The 18,787-nt window shown below is 34.4% G+C and overlaps 1 protein-coding gene across 2 annotated transcripts in view; it reads right to left on the bottom strand.

Annotated features, from left to right (window-relative positions):
* Positions 1–3,000: 3,000 nt before the first annotated feature.
* Positions 3,001–18,787, bottom strand: part of Slco6a1 (solute carrier organic anion transporter family, member 6A1) — a 65,510-nt gene continuing 49,723 nt past the window's right edge. The window contains exons 10-14 of one of the 2 annotated variants that reach the window (XM_005382210.2): positions 13,857–14,044; positions 12,116–12,180; positions 9,864–10,001; positions 5,720–5,880; positions 3,001–3,180 (exon numbers count right to left, since the gene is read on the bottom strand). In XM_005382210.2, the coding sequence (XP_005382267.1) occupies positions 5,735–5,880; positions 9,864–10,001; positions 12,116–12,180; positions 13,857–14,044 (537 nt within the window). In that variant the 3' untranslated portion in view covers positions 3,001–3,180; positions 5,720–5,734. Of the gene's footprint in view, positions 3,181–3,840; positions 3,925–5,719; positions 5,881–9,863; positions 10,002–12,115; positions 12,181–13,856; positions 14,045–18,787 lie in introns of those variants that run through there. The other variant, XM_005382211.2, reaches the window with a different exon arrangement.

The raw sequence follows: 18,787 nt of genomic DNA, 5'->3' as shown, positions 1-18,787 counted from the left end.
ATATAAATCTTTTCAACTTTTGCAGGTGTTCTATCTCCAGATTTAATTTTGGACAAAAGAGATTTCTCCACCATCCATCTTTGAAACAGACCGATATATGTACATATTTAAAAACATACTCACTTTATCATGTCATTTTTTAGATAAAAGTAAATATACATACCTTAGTTACTTTCCTCATTGCTGAGACAAAATATCTGACACCCAAAGTTAAAGGAGGAAAGATTTATTTCAGCTCAGGTTCTAGAGGTTTCAATACCTAATCAGCTGGCTCCACGGGGGAGGGGTATGCATTGTAAAGGGACATCACAGAGGAGAAACAGTTCATGGCAGGCAGAAGACAGCCAAAGCAAGCAGCAACAGCAATAAGCAAGTAACAAGCAACCCTCTTTCTGTCTCTTATGTCTTATTCAGCCTACCCACCCTTAAGATAGGTAGCACTCACACCCAGGGACCCCTTAATCCTGCCCACATGGATTCCAAAGAGTCAGTGGAGTAATTTAGTAATCACACACCCTTGATCCCAGCATCACACACACCAGCACCGGCTACCTCTGAAAACCTTCATTATGACCACATGTGAATTTGAGGTGATATCTAGCTACAAAACATAACAATACATTTTCTGTTAATTTATATATATGCCCTTCAAATTGGAATAATAGGTGAATATTTTGAGTTTAGAGTACTGATTAAAATATGTAGTCAGGTCAGACATGGTGGTACATGATAGAGCAAGAGAGACTCCATTTTCTTTCTGTAACTCCCTTTTAGAAGTCACTTCAACTAGATGAACTAACTCCACCACTCCCTCCCTTAGAGCTACCCATCAACCATGAAAGGAAAACAGAGCTATTAAATGAGAAATAAATAGTTAAAACAAGTTGTAGGTAAGCTAAAATTTAACGGTACCAACAAATCTCTGGGAAATGTGAACCTTGTGACCATGATTTGGCATTTTGTAAAATTCCAAAATGAGGTAATGTGGTTACCATGGTTACTTGTAAATGTATAAAAACCCAGTACAAAGTTCTCTGAGGCCCAACATCTTGGTTTCTGACTCTTGGTCAGGAGTTTGGGTCATGTGCTTCAATAAAATGCTTTTGTTCGCACATTTGGTCTCTCGTGAATGCTTTCCTTGCTGAACATGCTGTAACATGCACACCTGTAATCCCAGCACTCAGGAGGCTGATGCAGGAGGATTACCAAGAGGGCAAGAGCAGCCTGGGCACAATAAGTGAGTTCAAGGCCAGCCTGCACTACATGGCAAGATCATGCTACAAAAAAAATGCAATCAATAGGAAAGAACTGCAGTTAATATTTTTCATGACACTCTGTCAATAATCAGATCTATGAATTTGTTACCAATAACTTCAATAGCAAATCTTCAGACTTAGAAAGTATTCTTAGATTGGAATTTTAGAAATCCTATATTATTCTATATGTGAAAAATTGCAAACTAAATTAAAATAGAGTATGTAAAAATATAAGGAGTGCTTATAAAAAGAAATTAGAAACAGATGACTAATTAAACACACTTTTCTTTCTCCATGACTGCTATACAAAAGTAGCTCAATAAATATGAAAAACTCTTGACAATGCAGAAACTAGAAAGTAAGCAAGTGATAAACAAAAAAATTGATACTTTCTAAAATGCATGTAGAACTTTGAATGCGATGAATTGGAAACTTGCAACTCCAGACAAAAGAAAAATTCAGAAAAGAAAAATATTGAGGAAGATTTTCAGAGTAAGTACCTTAAGAATTTAAACAAGTGCACTTGAAGTGCACAAATAAACTCTTAATTTTAGCATTTCCACTAAAATACTTTGTATATGTTCTTTTACAATGTTCCTTTAGACAAAACTAAGTATCAAGAGAAAAGCTATATTAAGTAGAAGATATTTTAGAGGAAAACCATTCAAAAAGTATTCAAATTTGTAGCTAGAATCCTAAAAAATTTATCTCAATCTTAATAGATATTAGCACAATTAAGTCATAGAAATAGTGTTTTTGCCCAGCACCACAATCAGTCAGTTCCTTATAGGTTTAAGCACTAGGGTATGCTTTCATCTTTTAGATGTAGGAGAAATGAATGATATGTTTGACTTGTTTGATTACTTATTCCACATTGTATTCACAAGTCATAATATTACTGTGTGCCCTGTAAACTTTTACAACCACAGTGTCAACTTATAATAAAAGGATACACATCTTTTGGCATATAAATGCCTCAAAGATATTAATTTCATCAAAGCTAAAAATCTGGCCGTAATCTTGGAGATTTTTGGTATTTGTAGCTTCACTAGATATATCAATATTGTCAGAAACACAATCATTTGTAAAGCAATGCACCATTCCAAAACAAATCATAGAAATGGCCTTTGATGGATTTCTAACAATTTTTATAACTCCCTTTATTGCTAAATCACCCTTTGATATGGAGTAACTTTTCTTTGGTTATTTCAAAAGCAGTTAATTTGGTTTTAACCAAAGGAAATACTGAGTTATATGTCTACCACTTCTCACTTACCAATGCCCTATGCATTAGTTTGTGATAAAGAAACACATGTTCTGTTGCAGTAGGAATCTGTATTTAAGGTCTTTGCATTACTGTCTCATTAATTATACTTTTATTATGCATTTGCTTGAGGCCCACACAACCACACACAACCACACTCTTTTTTCTTGGAAGCAGCATACCATTATTTCTCCCATATTCTGTTTGTCACACAGATCTAGAAACATAGGTAACATGTATCTACAAACACATCCAGTCAGACACTATTACAAGTATCTTCCACATGGACCTGAATATTATTTTACCTTATTTTCTCATGTTATAAATTCTCAAACAATATTTGTAGACACTAGAATACTAAGGACAAAATTTGAAGTGATTATACTTTAGTTCTCTTTGTTCTTTCTCTAAAGAGAACTTTAGTTCTCTTTTATTATGAAATGATATGTCAAGGTCTTACACACATAAAAACATCAGAAATTCCTTAGAAGAAGGTACTTTATTATTAAAATATAAATCACTATAAGTTCTTTTCTGAGACAGGTAAACATTGTGTGATTTTCCTCTTCTGAATGTAAGATACAGCGACACATCTTCTGGCATCTTTAAAAGAGACACATCTGTTTTCAGACTCTGACTCTCAGATTTTCAACAATCCTGCTGGTTCAGAGAAGAGACAGTCAGACAGAATTTAACAAGAAGACTACTTTATAGATTTTAAAGTGCATGTTGAAGTTAAGGAAGAAAAAAACACAGCATGTTGTATGTTCCCTGCTTTAATTCTGCCAGCTATGACTATAAGAATATCAATTTTTTGCACATGGTGCAGGATTATTGATTAATATGAATGAAAAAAGAGATTTTGTGAGTTAATTACTTCCCCCAGGAGAAAAAGGAAACACTGAAACCTCTCTGTTATACAACCATCAGGTTTGTATCCAATGTTTGAAAAATATAATTTTAATAAATATATACTGATTTGTGAAAAAAGTATAGCCAAAATAATCTTCAGAAACACATTTTTACTTAATAAAATTTTCATAAACGAAATTTCTGCATTCACATGTAAATATTTCCTCACAAAAAATAGTTATGATTATTAAATTAAATATAAAAGTACCACATGGATATTAACTCATATTATCTAATATTTTTATCAATAAAATTTAAGTGAAGGTAAAAATGTGGAGGTACACAATTATACTAATTTTTTTTTTTTTTGTACCGGGAATTGAACTCACGACCTTGTGCTTGCCATGCAGGTGCTGTGCCACTGAGCTATATCCCTGGCCTCTCATACTGAATTTTATGTTTATTGAAATATATAAGAAGCAGGAAAACAGGTGTTGCACAGTGGTCAGTTGACCAGAGAAGTTTTCTGGAGAAACATCTTCATATCAAATGCTTAATAAATAAATAAAATAAAATGAATAAATAAAATGTTAACTGAATAAATAAAATATGAATAAATTTTTTTATTGGTACATATTTTCAGTACACAATGATTATATTCTTGGTGGGGAGTTGGTACATGCACACAACACACCTTAATTCATCTTTCATCTTCTTGAATGAATAAATGAATAAATAAATCATGAATAAATAAAATGTTAACTTTTTAAATGCTTAAAATAGTCTTCTTTAGGAAAATAAATGTAAATTATTCAAATTTTTATTATAAGAACTGTACTGGGAAATCTAATGGCATTTAGAAAAACTTCTCAAAAATAAACATCAACATCCAAAAGAAAAATAACAAAAAAAAATTATCTAAAGTAGGTGCTACCCTAAAATCAAAATGGATCAAATATCTACATTATAGAGAAGAAACAATCTGCTGGGAGGTAGTACAGGCACAAGTCTTGGTGACACGGGCATAGGCAAGTGCTTTTGGAAAAGAAAACAGCTCTGAGAACCAACCAGTGGGATCATAACAAATTAAAAATCTCCTGCACAGCAAAGGAAGAACTACAAGGATGAAGAGACAGCCTACTAAATGGAAAATAATTTTTGCCAGTTATTTCTCAGACAGAGGACCAATATCTAGAATATGTAGAGATTAGCCCCCTCCTAAAATAAAATACCCAGACAGAAATGGGCAACTAAAATGAATAGACACTTCTCAGAAGAAGTACAAATGGCCATTAAATGCATGAAAAAATGTTTAATATCTCCTGCCATTTGAGAAATGAAAATGAAAACAACACTGAGAAGCCACTTTGTTCCAGAAAGAATGGCTTTCATCAAGAAATCAAATAATAATGCATGCTGGCTGCAGAGGGGAAAAGGAACTCTTCTACATTACTGATGAGAATATAAACTAGCTCAGTGACTATGGAAATTAGTAGAGAGACTCCTTATAAAACTAAAAATAGAAATTCCACTCAACTTAGTCATTCTCATATTAACTATCTTCCCAAAAGAGTTAAAGACACCATATTGCAGTGATAATTCATTGCCCTGTTTATAACAGCACAACTCATAAGAGCTAAATCTTGGAAGTGGCTTACATGTCCATCAAGAGATGACTGGATAAAGAAAATGTGGCATTTATACACAACAAAGTATTACTCTGTCATAAAGAAGGATAAACTTGAGTCAGTTATAGAAAATGGATACCATAATATTAAGTGAAATGAATCAGGTATACAAACTTAAATATCATATAGTTTTTTAAACATGAGAAACCCAAAATATAACTAAAGAGCAAAATAAAAGATAAATTATAGGGAATAAGGAGAGAGACCTTTCTCAAATGGGAAGGGGATGGAGAGATGGAGGGTAGGGGAGAGAGAGGAGGGGAAGAAGATGAAAGATGAATTAAGGTGTATTGTGTGCATGTACCAACTCCCCACCAAGAATATAATCATTGTGCACTGAAAATATGTACCAATAAAAAGTTTTAGAAATCCTACAAAGGCCAAGTCCATAACTGTTGCTGCAGACAGAATTAACATATGTACCTTTTCCTATTTCCACTTCAATCTTCTCTCGTACTCAAATCATTATTTTCTATTTAAAGTTCTATGTGTATCCAATATCTTTTCAAAAATTCAAATACTGTATTATTATATTTGTTCTCAACATATAATAATACATATGGGATTACATGAAGCACACTCATTTGTTAAAAACACAACTACATTATTTAAAATCTATTAATACAATGTTTCAATGATTGAAAATATGAATTTCTTACATGATGAAGGCCTAGTTAAAAGCGAGTCCTTTTCTTTCTTTTTGTTTTTGTAGGCTTCCAAGGTATATCTTGCAGGATGCCTCTTTTTTCCTTTATAAAATGGCTGTATTTGTAAAATCCAATGGTAGTAAAACAGATAGTGCATATTTTGAAAAGAGAACCTGAATTTTAAAAAAATATAATTATACTATAAATTTATTTTGTACAAAAACATTTGTGTAGAAGTGCTATTATCAAAGAAAAGTATAGTACATATCTAAGTATAAATCCCTTAACTATAAAATATAATAATGTTACAAATGTATACCAAATTACTCAATGGAGATTTTAAAATTCTTAGAAAACTTTTTCAATTTCTCAGGCTGACAGCCTCTCCCAATGCAAAATGTGTTGCTAATTTATAGAGCATGTTAATTGCTAAACATAAAAATAAATTGTACTTCCAAACTGTAAGTATTAGTAGGAAGGGGAACCTGTTTAAATCATTGCAGACAACTTTAATCTCTGAGACATATATTATTTTCAAATACTCATAGAAATATTATAGAAAATTTAATTGATTTTGTAGATTTGCTCTTTTTTTTGTTGTTTTGTTTTGTTTTCTGGTACCGGGAATCGAACTCACGACCTTGCACTTGCCAGGCATGCGCTGTGCCACTGAGCTAAATCCCCAGCCCTGGTTTGCTCTTTTTTATGTTTCACGTTTCAAAGTTTATATATTACTAGCATTATATGGAAGCATTTGGTCTTTGTATTACAGACAGCTAAGTTATTTAGAAATATTATAGGCAATCAGACAGGGCTGGGCCTTGGAGAGGTCAGTGCAGAAGACAGCTGTGGCTAGAGGTGCATTCACTGCAGGTCAGGCCTCCGGACAGAGAAATGCCTACACCCACATTCTTCCCCTAGAGAGGAACAGCAGTGATTGACATTCTAAATAGGCATCAATCACCTTGGCTGGATGACCAAAACCTCCTTAACCCACACCTTCCAGAAAAGTCCTTGTTGGGCCCATGTGTGTTGCTACATGACTTTGCATCCCCATTTGATCCCCATTTAATCAATATTATCCAAGTGACTATACTCCTGATCTTATTGGTTGACCATAGTTTTGTCCCTTCTTACACCTACTTTGTGATTTTCCATTGGATCAATATTACCTAACTGACTATACTTGTAATCTTACTAGTTAACTCTATCATACACCCTATGTCATTACACCCACCTTAACTTGAGAAGCAGGTTTCCCAGAACTCCCACTTGGGAGACCCTTCTGTCCCTCTTAGACAGAAGCTTTCTTTGTGCCAATAACTATTTCCTACTCCTAACCTCTGTTGTTCCTAGAACTCAGTCTTGGATTTTTAATTCTTTCTTTTTTTTTTTTTTTGGTGCAGGGAATAGAACTCATCATTCTTGGATTTTTAGACAACATGAACTGGACACATCAAACATTTAGCAGGTTGAGATTTTATTTGGATCATTTGGAGGTCTTATATCATCCCTATATCATATGACCTATATCACATTCAGATGGCATTAGGTTTCCAGATGCACAAAATGTAAGAGTTATGGGGTCCTGACGGCTTCCACCAAGAATTTAAAGGAGAATCTGAATGACTAGCCAGTGGGAACAGCAGAAAGGCACAGAGATCAACAACGTGCAGTCCCACCAGAAAAAGCTGCAGGCAGCATGCAAAAGAAAATCATGAGTCCAAGACCAGCCATGCCATAGGGGTAGTGCTGCCTGAGGCTTCGTGGATCTGCCCCTCAGCACAGTGCTCAGAGGGTACCACAAATGGATCTTCAAGATTTAATATCTTTCCTGCTGAACTGCATTCTTTCTTAGGTCCTATTTACAAGGCTCCAACCAGACCTCACTACTGTAAGGAAATACTTGATACAAGCTACAGTACTTGTAAAGAGATTTATGTAGCTCTTAGTTTTAGAGGCAGAAAGTCCAAATGGCAGGAGGAGGCTGGAAGCACAGCAACGTAAAAACCTCCTCATGAGAACTACCAAGGGGTCACATGAGAACTGCCAAGTGACTACTTGAGAACTACCTCCTGCTCCAGTCATCCAAGCACCTGCCACCAGGGCTCACCTCTTCATGGTTCCACAGCACCTCTCAGAACTATCACCATGGGAACCAAGCCTCTAATCACACAAGCACGTTGGGGATCAAAATCTACACTTCAACTCCAGAGCTTTCTATCTACGGAGACACTATTGTAAATGAGATGTTTCCTTTATCTATTGAGATATTTCTTTTTGGTTTATAAAATACTGTTGATCTTTGTATGTTGGTTTGTGCCCTACTGAATTTACTTACTAATTCTAACAGTCTTTAGTGAAGTCAGGATTTTCCTCATATAAGATTTTGTCATCTACAAACAAAATTTAATTTTTCTTTACTAATTTGGATAACTTTATTGTTTTCCTTGCATAATTGTTCTGAGTTGTGGAAGAGTAATGCTTCATCTTTTTCCTGATGTTATAGAAAAAGTTTCAGCTTTTCACAGATATGATGTTAACTATGGATTGGTTATATATTACCTTTATATTTTTTTCTACCTCATTTCTTGAGAGTTTCAAATCATGAAATGATGCAGAATTTTGTCAAATATCTTTTATGCATCTATTGAGACTATCATGTGATTTTTAACCTTCAATTTCTGACTATAGTACAATACATTGATTGATCATGCACATTGAACTATCCTGGTATCCCAGGAATAAATCTCACCTGATAATGGTGTATGATCCTTTTAACAAGTTCTTCAGGTCAGTTTGTTGAGAAATTTTGCATGTGTGTACATCGGTCATACTGACCTGTAATTTTCCTTTCTTGGAGTGTGTTTGTATTGCTTTGGTTATCATGGTTAGAATTAGTGATTCAGTATCTTTTTTCATTACCAATATGTTCATTTTTTTATTTCTTCATGATGCTGTCTTACTAGGTTGTCTTTTGTAGAAATTTGTCTATATTATCTAGGTTGTCCAATTTGTTGGCATATAATTATTCACAATAGTCATCTAGTCCTTTTATATCCAATGTATCAGTTATAATCTCTCCACTGTCTTTTATAATTTTTATTTATTTGAACATTAATCTAGTTGAAAGTTTCCTTGTGTTTATCTTTGTAAAAAAAAATTGTCTTGACTGATCTTTTGCCTTTCTACTCTCTACTACCTTTATATCTTCTGGCCTTTTACTTCTTTCTGCTGATTTGGGGTTTAGTTTGCCCTTGTTCTAGTTCTCTGAGGTATACATTACTCACTTTATTCACTTCCTCTGACTTTTACTAGTGAATTTATTCTGTTTACTTTTAAAATAACTTTGAAGGGGCTGGGGATTTAGCTCAGCGGCAAAGCGCCTGCCTGGCAAGCGCAAGGTCGTGAGTTCGGTTCCCGGTACCGGAGAAAAACCAAAAAAAATAAAAAATAAAAAATAAAATAACTTTGAATAAATAACAATCTACTTCTGCCAATTTATAATTTCTGATTTGTAGTTTATTTGTTCCAATCTTCTTTTTTGCTGCTTTCCTTTGTGATTTGATGGGTTTTTGCACTGACATGCTTTGAATTCTTTCCTTTTTAAATTTATAACTTTTTCTGTAATTTTCCTCATTTTTTCTCACTTATAATTTTCATCTTTCATGCATCATATATTACTTTAAAGGTTACTATAATTATTTTTGTAATTTTACTCTTTAATTATTATACTAGAGTTAAAATTATTTATAAGTCCAGATTTGAGTAGGATAACTTTATCTTGATGTTCTTTCAGGGTGTAAGATGTTTTCTACAAATATTTTAATATTTTACAATAGAAAAGGAAAAGATCACAAGGTCAGACAATTTGAAGATACATAAAATTACCTCATGAATTACTTGAAAATCTGCCAAATGTCATCACTTTCTTCTGAGATAACACAAAACTATAGTATATTTAATGTAGTGACTCAAGTATTGATACAAATTGTACACTGTGTACTATTTTTTCTAAAATATTCTCTAAACAACCATATATTTTCTTTAATCATCAAAGCATTTATTTGCGCATGTTTTATTATTATTCTATCTTACTATAAATAGGCATGTTTTGAAAAGAATTGTATTTGTGTCTACAGTATGTATCACTTACATATTCCAAGCAAAATGAATGCCATTTTTGTCTTGTTATAGACCCAACAACGTCCCATGTGTCCACATTTACTGATATCCCAAAAGGTGCATGAGGTTTCTCCTGTTTTTTTAAAAAGTAATGGCCCAGGAATTGTCCCTAAAACAATATTGAAATATTACAAATTTTTCACAAAGCACCATTTGTCAGGGTCATAATAATTTCAGGCTAAAACATATACAAAAAATCTTGACTGTAAACATATCACTTAAAATTATGAATATGAATGATTTATTAATATACTTATATATAGTCTTGTTAGTCCCTGGAAATGATGTCAGTTTTCAAAAAATCCTTATTCCTAAATATATAAAAGTATTGGAATTTTTTAGATTTGGTACATGCTGTTAATTAGAAAAAAGACATCTACAGATACTTGATTTTTACATGAAAAACTCAGGCATAAATATTTAGAACAGAAACACTGATTTAATAAAATCAGTGCATCTTCAAAAATACATGATTGTAAAATTTTCAATGACTGAAAAATGAGTGGGTAATGATATTTTCAAGATGTTGAGAAAAAAACCAAAATGCATATGTTTTGCTATGTTATCTTAACCCAGATTCAGATGGCCTTGGACCCTAAGGAATAGCTGTGACTCATGAAAGAAGCCTTCATATGCTCTCACAAAGAACATCTACTCACATTTTCAACTAAAAGTGTATCAGTATTGGCACATACAGCCATATGAAAGATACAAGATTTAGTTTCTCAGAACTGACATCTCCACTGATCGACCATCTTCCTTAAAACTGATCAAGGTCCCCTTTCCCCATAAATCTTGATGCCTGCTAATAATCATTACCTAGATTTCCTAGTAGTGAATAATAGCACTCTTTCTTGTAGTTGCTAAGTTGCTAAAAGGGGAAAAATCTAGGTCCACTACTTAGTATTTTTATTTCTCATCATCTGATTCCAATCCATCATAAATCTTTGTAGCACAAACTCCAAACATATGTTGGGTGTTTATTTCTACCTCTACTCAAACCTTTGATTCTAAATTGATTTAACTCTTAAACTTCAGCAAAAGCATCCCTTTACTTTTCTTCCACATTTATCTTCTATATTTATTTGTCTCTATGAAAACAGTTATCTTTAAATGTACATCATGTAATATCTATGCTCTGCTTAAAATTCGCTAGTGCCAAGACTCTGCTTTGTCTAGAGAGAGCTTATAAGCATATAATCATTTCACTTTATCCTTTCTCAACGCTGAAAAAAATTTTTCTAATTTTTCTTACTTAAAAAAAGCTAATTTTGCCTGGTGTGGTTGTGCACACTTGTATTCTCAGCACTCAGAAGGCTGAGGCAGGAGGATCGCTGCCAAGTTTGAAGACAGCTTCGGCTATATCGTGAGTTCAAAGTCAGCTTGAACTACACAGCAAGACTCAAAAAACAAACAAACAAACAAATAACAAAAAAACTAATTTTAATTACATATATTGATATGGCTATATATAGAATGATTACTCTGGTTCCTATCAGAGCCAGACTTATTTGTCTATTTTCTTTTTCTCTATGCCTCTCGGTCTTCAGTCCAACCTTGTTTATTTATCCCACTATATTTTTATCAACTTCTTGAATCAAGGGATTCTAATACAGCCATAGTGTGGATTTGAAATACGGACTTTGCTATTTGAGAAGACCTGAAGAAAAATGTACACTATCCCCAGAAATCCCAAGTTGTTCTTATTAACAAATAAATCAATAAAGCCCTCAGATTTAGTGTTTTTGGTGATGAAAATATTTAAAAGCACCAACCTAGTTTAGGGTCTTTCCAAACGTGCAAGAAACACAAAGACGTTGTGTTTATACAGGTGTTTTCATTAACTCTCCAAATCATCTCTATCACATGATGAATATACTTCATATCAAATATGCATTGTCTCATCAAATCCAATATAATTGATGCACAGTTTGCACAGCAGGATGGGCATTACCTTAACTGTCTGGTCTTTACATGAATGGCCTCTTAAATTTTTCAAAGCAGTTCTTTCATTCACTTGTTTTGTGACATTTTACATTCATTATTAACTTATAATTTGAAATATACTTGTAAACATACACTTGTCAGTCGGGGATATAGCTCAGCGGCACAGTGCCTGCCTGGCAAGTGCAAGGTCCTGAGTTCTATTCCCAACACACACAAAAAAATACACTTGTCAAAAAAAGAATAACTTTATATATCAAACATGCTAAAACTCCTTACCGAATATTCTTATAATCACATAGGTTATACCGATGGCGAGAGAATGGAGCTGCTCAGGTATAGTCCTAGAAGCAAATAGCAATAATAGTTTTAGCTGTAGATAACGTATTCTGGGTTCAAGGCTTTTTCTTGTACCTGAGTTACATAAAGAATCTCTAGCCAGTTGACCTGTGAAAGGGTTGCAACTGGTTTCTCCATTTTCTGCCTGTTGCAAATCTATTCTGAAGTTCGCTACTCTTCAGGAGAATTTCATGGCTTAAATTTTCTGCCCTAGTCTTTTTTAACATTTCTGAAATAACTAAGCCCTAACTTTTGTACTTATCTTTCTTTATTTGGCCAAGTACACCATTGTTTTATGTTCCTTTTTGATCTTCTGGATTTTTTTTTTCTTTTTTTTTTTTTGGTCTTTTGAAGACAAGGTCTCGCTATGCAGTTCAGGCTGGCCTTGAACACACTTTGTAGCCCAGGCTGGCCTCAAACTCATAACCATCCTCCTGCCTCAGCCTCCCGAGTGCTGGGATTGCAGGTGTGCGCCACCACACCTGGTTTTTCTTTTTGTCCTTCTGGACTTCCCTTCCCATCCCTCTCTACTTGCTCTCTGCCATGGAAGGCTGACCTGCACTGCACACATCAGCAGGGTGTCTTGCTTCCTGGCTTGAACTGAGTTCTGGCAATGGGGCGCTGTGAACGAGATCAAGGTCTCTGTTCTCACACTGCAAAGCTGGCCACCCTACACTTCTCCTTCCCATCCCTTGCTCCCTCTGGGCCTGAGGTGACAATGTGCTTTGTCATTTACTACACAAAAGCCAAAATTTAAATAACCATTTCATGCTACTTTCCTTGGATTGTCCTAGTTTGAATTTGGTCCCACTTTCCTGCTGGATCTTGAATGATTATAGTCACTATTTTTTTTAAATTTTTTTTGGTTTTTGGTTTTTCTCCGGTACCGGGAACTGAACTCACGAACTTGCGCTTGCCAGGCAGGCGCTTTTGCCACTGAGCTAAATCCCCAGCCCCTATAGTCACTATTTAAAAGCTTAAAATAAATGCACAATAAGATGCAAAATATAAAGAGTGAGGGACTATTGCTAGATTTACTGTCAATATGTTTATAAATTAACACTATTCTTAATTATTAAGATTCTGTGGTGTATTTTACTTTATAACTCTAAACCTTTGTTTCACATCACTGTTTCATATTCTGATACTCTTGCTTTTTTTTCCCATAAGAACTTGGTTCAGGTCATTTTCTCTAATAAATCTTTTGCTACTTTCGTTATTAGATTTAAATTAATGAATTAACTTAAGGAGAATGTATATCTTCTTATGTAGTAATACATTTATGTGTGTGTCTGTGTTTGCATGTGTTTTATTTTTTATTTAGAAAGTATTATAGTCTCATAAGAAGTTTAGAAGTATTACAAAATCAATACACCCATGAAGCTTCCTCGAAAGATGAAATCTTGTATAAACAAAGTATAGTATCAAAACCAGAAAAATGACATTAGAAAATTACTGTTAACAAAACTCTAGACCTTACTCTGCTTTCATTTCTCAGTTAATATAGGCTTCAGAACAATTAAATTGAAATTATTTGTGTATTTGTATAGCTCTGTACAATTTCATTTTCTGTATTTGCTATCATGAAGCACAGAGAAAATTATTTAACTGTAATAATGTAAAGTATTTCTAACTTTCTTATGTGTCAAATGAATAATAACTATGGATACTGTATACATACCGGAAGATAATCAGAGTGATTGGTACACCACAAAAACCAGAGAAAACAATTGCAGAAAAAATAAATGCAAAAAACAAAGGTAATGTGTAACAGTACATATCACATTTCCCAAGTACAGCATCAATAAAATCACCATGTGCATCAGCAGTTGTTAATCCTTCTTTAATGCATGAACAGTTATAGTACTTCTGTGGATATTGAAGACAGAAAATCATGGTTCAGAATTAGATACATGAAATAAATATTCATTATAAAATAAAACTTAAATCAGTAACTTCAATTCATATCTTCATGCTATACCTACCAGTCATTATTTAGAAGTAAAATATTAATGGTAGAGCCCAGTTATTTTTTTTTCCTTTTGGTTTTTTTTCTGGTATCAGGAATTGAACTCAAGACCTTGTGCTTGCCAGGCAGGTGCTGTGGCACTGAGCTAAATCCTCAGCCCCAGATCCCAGTTATTTTACTTGATAAAGGTTAGTGTATCTGTGTAGTAACTATAGTTACAAAAAGTCCTGCTAATTTAAGAAAATGTCTTCAAAATATTTATGTTCAATTCTGTAATATTTGGACAGCTGCAAAACTTAAGGGAAAATAGAAGTAATGTAATGAATAAAATAAAATTATCGCTGGCATTTGAAATATGGACAGCTCTTCTACTGTGAGGATTCTGGAACCAGGTAGAAAAGATGATGCTTTCTTTCCTACCAAATGATGACAAGAATATTATTAGGCCCAGAAGGTACAATATGTGAGTCCCAAAACATTTTTAGGGTCATATAAAAATATTTTAGAGTGGTTTAAAAGCAAAGAAAAATTTCAATGCTATTACAATCATATTAGCATAGAAAAATAATTAAAATAGAATAATAAACCTGGATATTTATTTTCATAATGACACATTTGTAACGAATTATTTTTTAAATGAAGAAAGGGGAGCAAAAGAGAAAGCACGTGTAGAGTCAGTGAAAGAAGGTGAGCCGGGCATGGTGGCACACACCTATAATCCCAGCACTAGGGAGGCTGAGGCAGGAGGATCGCTGCGAGTTTGAGACCAGCCAGGGCTACTAAGTGAGCCCAAGGCCAGCCTGAACTGCATAGTGAGACCATGTCTCAAAAAGACAAAAAAGAAAAAGGAAAGAAGAAAAAAGTGATACTGTGACTCCAAATAGGAAACATGAAAATTTGAAGTTTTGCTATTTTAGGGTTGGTTATTTAAGGAAAATAAATCAGTAATTTTTTTTAAAGATCTAAGCAGAGTTTGTAGATAGATCAGTAAACAATTTAGTAATCCACTGAATATATCCTAAATTAAAAAATTAGAAAAAAAACCCAATAAATTAAAAAATATAAAAATAAATTACTAGTGAAAGAATACAAGATAGCAAAGATGGTTTAAATCTGAGTCATTCAGAAAATTACAATAAAAGAAATAAAATTACAGCATAAAAATCACATCCATATCTTTGGAGAAATTGCTAAGTTTTTACTGGCTATGTTGAGAGACAGATGTAGGTAGATATGCAAATTAAAATTCATCTTGCTATGGTTTGTGTCTGGATGTCCCCCCAAATCCTCATGCAGTCATGGGGTGGGCTTTTAGAGTTTATGATTGATTGGGTGTGAGTGCTATACCCACCCTGGGATGGGTAGTTTACATATGTAAGGGAGAGAAAGAGGCTACTTGCCACCACTCCTCCCCTTTTGCTCTTGCTGCTTTTGCTATCTTCAGCCACCTTGAACAGTTGCCCTCTGCCATGTGCCACTCTGCCTTGGAGCCAGCCAAGTATGGACTGAAACCTCCACAAACTGTGAGCTCAATAAACCTTTCCTTCCTTCATTTCGGGTGTCAGGTATTTTGTCTCAGCAATGAGAGAAAAGTAATCAAGATAATCCAGACCACCAAATTTGTGAATGCCTGTGTTCTAAACATCTTTCTAGTTGTTGAGACAATGTTTTCTCAATATGGTCAAAATCAGCATGCTATAAAACCTTCATATTTGGCAAGAGGGACAACTAAAAATGAAAAAAGAAATTATTTGTGGGGGAGGATATGATTTTTCTTAATGACCAGAAGCCATCAAAGGGATATGACTATAAATGAAATACTTTAAACTATCACCTGACTGCTGTGAGACTCCTGGGCTATGAAGGCAAGGCTAAAAACAGACAGATACATAGTTCACGCACTATTAAAAGAAGGTGTAGTGTCACACAATGGTGCCAGCAGCCAGCTGTTACAAAAGTAAAAAATGAAAATTACCAGAGGCCATAGTAATTTAGAGAGTAGATCTGAGAGGATTTGCTGGCAAGCCTTAGGGTGGGAACAGCCACCAAAGGGAGAAAGTCATGTGGTGAGGGCCTCCCTCAGATAAAGTAAGATTTCCAGTCCAGGGAGGCAGTCAGTGCGCATCCTGGGGAAGGAACTGGAAAAAGAGCACTATGACCTCACTTTTCCTATCTTTCTGATTTCCTATGACTCCTTGTTATCTCAACACAGTTAGAAGCCTGAAGGCAACGGGGCTCTCATCCTATAATTCAAATTCCTGGACAGAGAGGAAGATAGAGAAAGGTGGTGAGTGGATCTGCAGGGCAGACAAGAGAGACCCAGCACAGTGGCTGATTGTAGGCCGTGGAGACTAAGCTAAGAGCAGAAGGTTGAGTGATCACATAGTGGGGTCTCAAGAGATTAGGCTCTCACCCTGAAGAATTGAGTCCATGTGCTAGAAAGAGTGAGCTAGAAGAAAGGAGGCTGTGAATAATTGAAACTGAAATCATGGAAAGGGGAAAGATACTAGCAAGAAAAGACGTAGGGTCTGCCCTGTGAAGGATGTTGGATCAGGCAGAGTGCAGACAAGACTACTGCGAAAGAAGCAGGTAAGAAATTACAGACTTAGAATATTTGAAAGACCCCCATGATGAATTTCAAAGTTTGGGAGAAGGTAAAGAAAGCGGTCTGAAAGTATCAAAGAGGAATAGGGAGGATGTTCTCCTCTTCTGTGGCTCAATGGTATGAGGCAAGTAAGAGAGAAAAATAGTCATCTACTATTTAAAGCTACCAAAAAAGGAATAGACATAAACATTCAGAGCAAAAAGGTAAGGAAGAGTTTTAGAAAAACATGTGACAGTTTTACTGATATATATTTTTGATTCCCAGAGAACTGGGTAGAAAGATTCATAATGTTAGTTAGGGGCAGATGGAAGGTGAGATCAAATAAAGGAATATGTAAAATTAGAACCATGTGGAGATGAGGAATGACCTGAAATTTCTGAGCCTCTGGTGATGATTATTACACAGAAGTACATGATTAGTCCTAAAAATCTCAAATAACCAGAACACCAATTAGAAAATTAAAGGTATATGCTATTGAAGTGAAACAGTAAAATATATTCAATTCCAGTAATAAAAAGGAAGATATATGTAAATCAGAGCACAGCAACTACTATACTAAATGTTATAAGTCTAAAAACTACAGCAAAAGATACATGAACAGAAATGGAGAAAAAAAACCCAAAAACCATACTATATGCTGGTACCAAAGGATACATTAAGAATAGACACTAATTCATGGGAAATGAAGAAGAGAAATAAGATACCATGGAAATGGTCATCAAAGAAAATTAGAATCAAATATCTAATATGCAGCTATATTAAGCAATCTTTTTCATACACAACACTCACAATTTCTTGGCTCAAATTTAAGATATAAACCAATAGTACAAGTAGAGTTTTAGGTGATATGGTTAGTGGACTTACTGTCAAAAAACCAGCTAAGATTATGTTTTAGAAAAGCACAAGAAACAATGAATAAAACGCTTAAATAATCTAGAATTTCATCAGAAATTTGTATTCTACAAAAATATAAATGCTAGAATTGGAAAATAAAACATGAATTTAAGTTTCAGAAAAAGTTGGGCATGGTAGCACAAACCTATAGTCCCAGGTCTTAGGAGGCAGAGAAAGGAGAATTGCCCCAAGTTGGAGGCCAGCCTGGGTAATGTGGTGGCCTCAAGGGCAGCCTGAACTACACAGTGAGACATTGTCTCAAAAAAGAAAAAAAGAAAATCAGAAACAGTTTTAGCAGTTCAGTAGATACCAGAGCACAGAGGACTCATAACTGGTAGACAGATCACTGAAAGTTACTGACATTTAAAAACTTCAAACAGATAAACAATATAGAAAACATTAAAAGAGTATGAGATAGTTTAGAAAGGTCTACTTATAGCCTGTGTTAGAAGGAATTCAGAGACACCCAAGAGTCCCTCCATTGTACATAGCTACATAATCCCTAGGAATGTGAATTGGTGGAATTTAGTCCGATGGCTGAAGTATGTCATCGGGACAAATGAATTAGATAAAGAGAAATTATCTTAAGTAAATATCACCTGATTAGGTGAGTCCTAAAATGTACCAGGCTCTTCCCCAAGTCAGAGATTCCAAGCATGCCACATAAGGGAGATTCTCAGGTGCTAACCTTGAAGATGGAAGAGATACACTGTGCAGGAATGTAAGTTGCCTATTAAAGTCAAAACTAGCCCCAGCAGACAGCTAACAAGGAAACACAGACTTCACATATTTTCAAACCAGAGGAACTCTATTTGGTCAAAAAAGTGAATGAATGCACACAGATGTGAATTCTATCCACAGCCTGAGTCATGGTATGTCTGGACTTCTGACGTTAGAACTTCAAGACAATAACTGGGTGTATCTAAAGCCTTGAAGACTGTGGCAATTCATTATGTAGCAATACTAAACTAACTAGTGGTCACAAAAAAAGAGGCAGAGAGAGTCAAATAGCTGAGAATTTCAACTGATAGACAATAAACCACAGACTCCAGGTTCTGTGACACCAAAGCAATATAAATGAATTGAAAATAATAAATGTAGACTCAACAAAGAAAACTACTGAAAGTCAAAAATAAACAGAAAA

The sequence above is a fragment of the Chinchilla lanigera genome, unplaced genomic scaffold (assembly GCF_000276665.1).
Source record: "Chinchilla lanigera isolate Chin_1 unplaced genomic scaffold, ChiLan1.0 scaffold00017, whole genome shotgun sequence".
In the NCBI taxonomy this organism is placed as follows: domain Eukaryota; kingdom Metazoa; phylum Chordata; class Mammalia; order Rodentia; family Chinchillidae; genus Chinchilla; species Chinchilla lanigera.
The sequence above is the reverse complement of the archived record's forward strand: the minus strand, read 5'-3'. Positions and strand labels throughout refer to the sequence as shown.